This window comes from Aythya marila (genome assembly GCF_965140915.1).
Source record: "Aythya marila genome assembly, chromosome: 4".
NCBI classification, from domain to species: Eukaryota; Metazoa; Chordata; class Aves; order Anseriformes; family Anatidae; genus Aythya; species Aythya marila.
The window spans coordinates 66,628,857-66,636,067 of NC_139045.1; the positions used below are offsets into that span (position 1 = coordinate 66,628,857).

At 49.5% G+C, this 7,211-nt stretch overlaps 1 protein-coding gene across 1 annotated transcript; it reads right to left on the reverse strand.

Moving 5' to 3' along the window:
• Positions 1 to 4,013: 4,013 nt before the first annotated feature.
• On the reverse strand, positions 4,014 to 6,540 carry LOC309878117 (homeobox protein HMX1-like; the record flags this gene model as incomplete). The annotated part of the gene is made up of 2 exons (XM_082760300.1): positions 4,014 to 4,594; positions 6,291 to 6,540. The coding sequence occupies 2 exons, from the start codon at positions 6,538 to 6,540 to the stop codon at positions 4,014 to 4,016; spliced, it is 831 nt and encodes a 276-aa protein (XP_082616426.1).
• Between the last annotated feature and the right edge of the window lie 671 nt (positions 6,541 to 7,211).

Sequence of the window (7,211 nt, forward strand, 5' to 3'; positions counted from 1 at the left end):
ATAGATAGATAAGTAGATAGATAGGCAGATAAGAAGAAAGAAGACAATAGAGAGGAAGGTAAAATAGAGAAGAAAGTAGAATAGAGAAGAAAGGAGAAGAACAGAGAAGAAAGGAGAAGAACAGAGAAGAAAGGAGAAGAACCAAGAAAGCAGAACTGGTAGTAGAAGAACTAGGAGTAGAAGAAAAGAAAAAGCAAAGAAGAGCAAAGCAAAGCAAAGAACAGTAAAAAAAAAAAAAAAAAAAAAAAAAAAAAAAAAAAGTTTGACATTCTCATCACAAGTCCAGATTTTCATAATACATGCACAGATGTTCATGCATCTCCGTACACAGAAATTAAAACATAGGATCACTAAGAAGAGTTGAGAACCTCAGAATAGTTAAATGAAGCATTAAGAAGTCCGTCGTAAAGTAGCATTCATTGGGAATGGGATGAGAAATACAAGAAAATTGCCTGGATCTAATTCAAGGCAGAGAGCACTAATCCTGCCAGGGCGTTGCAGTCTGCAGCGAGGCCCCGATCGATGGCGCGACGCGGCGTGCGCACCCCGCCAGGCTGACGTGTTCGCAGGGGGTAGAGACAGTCTCTTCCAAGATAATGCAGTATAAAAGAAAGGGGGGAAAAAAAATCGATTCAAATATATTGTTCAACAGTGGAGCCAGGGCGCACCTATGAGATTTATTAAGTATTGATTTGCATGAATATTTTAGACCCCTGCCAAGGAGAAAAGTTATAGGCCATCTTAAGCCGGTGAGCACTGTACCATTTGCAAAGCAGCCTTGTAACAAGGTGCTTTGCAGCATATTGATCGCTTTCATTTAAAGTGTAATTAATAATAACATCTTAGAGCAGCTAAACTAGTTTATTTCAGGGGGGCAGTTCGTACAGTATTTTGTTTTTTTTTTTTTTGTTTGCTTAAAAAAAAAAAAAAAAAAAGTTAAAAGATCACCTCTTCACTAATTATTTTTATTAGCTTCCAATAAGCACAAGTTATCTTTCTGAGTAGTCTGGCAAGGTTTTCCTTAGCCTCGCCTCTGGAGTGCCATCTAGCTAAGCTGTTGTAGCAACATTCATTAAATAAATGTCAACAGACAAGGATTTATGCTGCATAATAATATTACAGCTGTAGTATAACTGGATTTATTTTAAAGCTATTCTGAGGTTGCTTTGATCTATAAAACAGCAACGTATGTCTCTATATGTCGCAAACAGCCATTGTGAAACTACTTTGGGCTTTATAGTCTGCCAACATATTTCTTATAGTGTTCTGTTTGCAGAAGAAGCACAGAGTGACTCTTACCTCTTTGATTTGTTTAATAGAGATATACAGAGGGAATAAAACTGCGAGGAATCTGTTCTCGTAATTTGAGGTTAGGCTTTTTTTGCCTGCTTTGAAATTGCCAATATATATTCATCAGTGACCACGTCTTCTGCTAGCTGTTTCTGTAGATCCTGCAATTTTCTTGCCATCAGGTACAATGAAAAGAGTCGTTAAAAATCGACTAGATAAAGAAACCTGAGGTGTTTATGTTCCTACTTTCAGTACATACTTTTAATAAAGCACTTCCTGCAGGTACAGAATAAGGCATAAGTAAGCATTTTTTTTTTCTTAGAAGAACTCACATCTTGCACCTTTTAATATTTTACTATGGTCATAAGTTACAAATACAGTGTATGAAAAAAAAAATCTGTTTATTGATATAATTAGCACGTCTTTAAAAAACAAACAAACTAATGTCAAAACACATTTTAAAAATCCGATTGATCATTTAGCCCTGCCAGTTCCTTAACTTCAAGAAAATAATATTTAGTAGAATCAGAAGTATAATAATCTCATATGTTACTCCAAAGAAAAGGCATGTGGAGAGTGGCAGGCATGTTCAGTTTCCCATTGGATTACAATCTACTCTGATATGACCGTAGGGAGTCAGGATTTTGCTCCAGTAGGTAACGCTGGGAGAGCTGGGGAGCTGGATAGGACGGGGAAAAGCTCTGGCTGTTTTCCTCCAGGCATAGTCAGGCTCTGAACGGTACCAAGCCAAGCGGTGAGCCCAGAGGAAGCGACGTCGCCCAAAGCCGCCCCCTCTGCGCATTAAAAGGCTTAAATCCCCCCGAGTCCCGCCGGGGGCTTCGGGACCCCCACCCCGCCGTTCCCCATCCCCCTTCCCCTTTCCCGGATCAGATCAACAGCTTTTAGAAGTTTTCGCCCCAAAAGCGGGAGTTTCCCGGCTACGCCAAGCAAACAGCTGGAAAAGCCCTCCCGGAGCGAGAAGAGAAATTTCAGAGCAGTGAAAAAAAAAAAAAAAAAAAAAAAAAAAAAGCTCCCAAACCCGAGGCTCGAGTCGAAACGAGCATACCGGCAAGTTAACGCTTTTCTCAGGAACCCACAATACGCATCTATTATTATTATTTTACTTCTCGAGTGGTTTTGAAGTTTTCAGCGTCCTAACTTCAATTGTGCATGATGCCCAGAGCCGTGTTTCAGGCCAAAGAGAGAGGAAAAAAAAAAAAAAAAAAGCAGTGGAGAGGTTGTAATCCACCCCTGAGCCTTCTTCTTGGGTTTCGTATCAAAGTTGAAGCTCCGCCGCATCTCGCCGATCGATTTCACAACACGAAAGCGTGAGATCGCTCCAAACATAATGTAAAGTGTAGGAAACAGTAAGAATTAGATCTTTCTTCCTTCACCGGGACCAGTCTGCATGCACGTACCCCAACAGACCCATGGACCCGTTTTTTGCCACGGGGACACCGAGTGTTGCGAGCTGGTCAGTTAAATTACACCTGATTATGCCCTAAAACGTAGGATCAAAGCTTGACCTTGGCTGAGCTCAAGGCTGAGTTTTATAAAGTCATTTTCCCCTTAATATTAAGAAAAAAAAAATCAAACCTTTGGAAACAATAACCCGATGTTAATTTTAGCAGTGAGTAGAGAGTGAGAAACAAAAACAGTTATTAAAGGAAAAATAGCTTGGCATGCATAATACTTCATATAATACCACATTACAGTTTAGCTTGCATAACTAGCCGTACAACTCCCCAGTCTGTCGCCATCTGATTATTTTTCTCTGTTTTAAACTGCCAGTGCGAACTGTTAATCGATTACAAACCGACCCCGTAAGAGACGGAAAAAGCTGAGGTGCATTTTCCTCGGCCTCCTCAGGAGACCCAAATAAGAGGCAAATCCAGCTAATAAAACACAGTAATGTTCACTTATTATTATTAATATTTTTTTCCACCGCGTATCTTTAGCGGATAGTTTATCGGGGAAATAAAATGGAAATAAAGAAACCAAATCCTCACAGCTCTGACTTCAGTGGGGCGAATTCACTCGAATAATTTGCCTTCAAGTTGTTGGAAATCAAAAAGCCTGCACCGAGAAGGACCAGGGGAGGCACCAACACATGCTTGGGTATTGATCGTATGAAAATTAGAGTAACAATTGGGGGGGGGGGAGGGGGGTTGGGTGTCTGTAGGAATTAAGTGGCTAAAATAAAGGGCCCTGGAGAAGCTGCTGAGGGTCCCGTGGCCGCGGTGGGGGCCCCGAGGCTTCGCCGTCTTTTGGGGCGGGGACCGCGGGGCCGGGAAGAGCCCCCGGCCCTGGCAGTTCCGTACATTCGTCTGACGCTCGGGGGGGGGGGGGGGGGAATTAGGGGGCTGCTGCCCCCCCGAAAAACGCCGGTCTGTGTCCCCCCGGGGCTGAGTCCGAGTTTTCTTTGGATGCTTGGCGCGGGGGGGCCCCGCCGAGTGGCTCCCGGCTCATGGCCGGCGGTCCCCGGTGTCCCCTCGGTTGTGTCCGGCGGCCGCGCATCGTTCCGAGTTAACCCCAGCGGTGAGTTTATTGCACGTTAAAAAAAAAAAAAAAAAAAAAAAAAAAATGTCCCAAAGCGGTAAATCGAGAAACGTGGAAGTGGAAAGAAAAAAGTCTGGGGATGATACGGGGGGGGGGGGGGGGGAGGTGGAGCTGGAAGCCGGGGGCTGGGGCGAAGGGGCCGCGGTCCTGGCACAGGTGGGCGCTCAAACGAGTCCTGTCATCTGCGACCGTAGGAAGGGAAGGGAGGCGGCAGGGAAGGTGCCCAGGGGGTAGCTGACGCCGCTGGAGAAGCCCACCAAGGGGGGCGACATGTGGGGCAGGGTGAAGCCCAAGGCGCTGGCCGGCGAGTTCTCGTGGTACAAAATGGGGACCCGCACTATCCTTTGGGCGGCGTGGGAGAGGTTGGCCGCCTCCAGGTCGGCGGCCAGCTGCCTCTTCCACTTGTTGCGCCGGTTCTGGAACCAGATCTTCACCTGGGTCTCGGTGAGGTGCAGCGAGGCTGCCAGCCCGGCCCTCTCCGAGCTGCTCAAGTAGCGCTTCACGTCGAAGGTGGACTCCAGCTGGAAGACCTGGCTGCGGCTGAACACTGTGCGCGTCTTCTTCTTGCGGCCGGCCGCTCGCTGCTCAGGCTCGCCCGGCTCCTCGCCTCGCTCCTCCTCTTCCTCACGGCCTCCGGGGCCCGGTCGCCCTCCCGAGGGGCCCCGCACCGCAGCCGCCCGCCCGCCGCCGCCACCCGCCGGCTCCGCCGGCTCCTCGGGCAGCTCGGGCGAGTCCCGGTCGCTGGCTGCGGAGAGAGGCACAGACAGAGCTGGGGGGGGCGGCCCGCTCCGGACATTGCCCCTGATGGGGATGGGGAGAGCCCAGAGGCTGCGCCTGCCCCTGCCCGGGTCACCAGGAGGGGAAGGGAAGAGGCCGCGGAAAGGGCGATGCCGGGGAGCCCGGCCCTGGGTTGCTATATGGCCTGCTGTATAGCCCTGCCGTACCCTCCCGGCAGCCGTGAGGATGTGTGCACACAGTCCTGCACAAACCCGTAAGTTACATCTCGTGCATATATACGCATATACGGACACGATCATGCACGTATATGTGTATATGTATATCTACGTGTGTATAGGTATGATAAGATATAATAACATGTCTACGTGTACACACATACCTATGCAAATTCAAATATATATATGTAACATACATGTACTTTGATTTATGTTTTGTACGAATGAATACCAGTATATATATGTAAGCGTATATACACATGTACATATGTACATAAGAATATAAATATTTTTATAATAGAGACATACACTTATAAACACATGTGCATGTATATATTTATAAGCACATGTATACATATACAAATCTATTCACACACATGCACACATATATTTACAAGTACGTATGTAAGTAAACTGGGGTGTGTGGATAGTGGGGCAAGCATATTAGTACGTGTGTGTATATAAAGGGAGGGGGGAAATAAATATTTTCACTCTTAATGTTCTCAACTAGATAAACCAAATCGTTCGGGTCAGCTACTCCAATATCGGAAAATAGCCTTCCAGCATGTCTCCGTCGTTTCCAACACTGTGTTTTCGAATTGCATTTTAAAGGGGAAAAAATACCCTAGTATTTATAGAACAGAGGGAAAAAAATAAAAGCAAATCAAGCCAGGAAGACAAAACAGTTGTTTTGGTAGTTATTTTCTACTTCTAGGCGTACTTTTGAGATAAATTAAAAATATAAATAAACCCATCACTGTAAAAAGAAACTCTTTGGGTTATAAATCACGCCTCTTCTGCTCACTGAGTAATCGTGTGAACTCTACAGGCTCGTACAGAATCAAAGAGTTGCGCCGAGGGACAATATTTTTTCTATCAGGATAAAAATAACCACTGATCGCAGCCCATAAACTTTTTCAGATGTTAATTTGTGCCCGGGGAATCGGGGCTTTTTCTCCAGAGGTGCCAGGCCGCGCTGTGCAGAGCTGCACTGTCCGTGGAGAGCAGCGGGGCCGGGGCTGCGGGAAAGGGCAGCGGGGCCCCCAGCTGCCCTTTGGGGGTCCCAAATTCTTTGCTGCTCTGCTAGAGACCGTGGCCCCGGCTTTCAGGGGAGTCTGAAACAGCTAGACATCCCTCTTAGGAAAAAAAAAAAATGAAAAAAAGGGTAGGGGAAAAAAAAAAAAAAAAGAGAGAGAGAGAGAGAGAAATCCAAGCGAGCAAACAACCCCAACTGTTTACATTTTGGGGCAAGAAGCAGGCGGGGAGAAGGATCCAGGTGCCTGCCACACTGCGAACATTTCTGGAAATTTACACCAGGAGCCCGAACCCGGAGAGATGCAGGGCGAGAGGGCTGCGAGGGGCTCCCCGGCGGCACCCCCCTCTCCCATTTCACCGGGGACCGCGGCGGCACCGGCCCGCCTTGGAAAGCGGCTACCCCAAACCCATCAGGGCCCGGCGGGAAGGGGTTAGCAGGGAAAAGTGACTTACTGTCGGGGCTGGCGCAGCCCAGGAAGGCGGCGTGCGCCCGGCGGTACCAGCCGACGGCGGCGTCGCGGAGCGGGCAGCCCGAGGCTCCGAGGCGCAGCGGGGAGCGTGGAGCCCCGCGGCCACCTCCGCCCGCAGTCGCCCTCCTCGCCCCGCCGCCCGCAGCGCCCTCGGTGCCCAGCAGGTCCTCGATGAAGAAGGACGAGACGCGGGCGGAGGTGGAGCCCGAGTTTTCCGTCGCTTCGTCCGGCATCGTCGGAGAGGAGCTGAGGGAGGGACGGGGAAGGGGACGGGGACGGGGACGGGGGGAGGGTGTCCCCGGCTCCGCGGGAGGCTGGCTTCTCGGCTCCCCGCCGCCGCCTCCTGCCTCTGCTTAGCCCCGTGGATGCTCTCCTGGTATAAAAGGTTTTTTTTCCGGAGTAATCATTTCAGATCGCGGTTTGCCATCATTTCCTGCGAGCTAGGAGGGGAGGGGGAAGGGGGAGGAGGGGAAGGGAACGGGGAAGGAGAAAAAAAAAAAAAAAAAAAAAAAAAAAACAAGCCGACAACCCATCGGAGGCGCCAGATTCTGCGCGAAAACGATAATAACGAAATAAAAATGTCATGCGAGTTAAACGCCGTGCACGGCGAGGGGGGGGGATCCTGCGATTGGAGGAGCGCGGAGGCAAATGGGATCTCCGCGGGGGCGCGCAGGGCGATGGCTGGCGCGGAGCTCGGCGGGGCCGGGGCCGGGCTCTGCCTGTGCGGGTGCGTTTGGGTGTGCGGGTGTGTGTGTGTGTGTGTGCCCGCGTGTGCGTGCGCCGCCCCGGGGCTGCTACTCACGAGCTGCTTATTTAGGTCAATTAGGGAGCAAATCCCGGAGCGGGGGGAGCGGCAGGGCCGGCCCTGGCGCACGGGGAACAGCCGGGGGGAGGTTTGGCCACC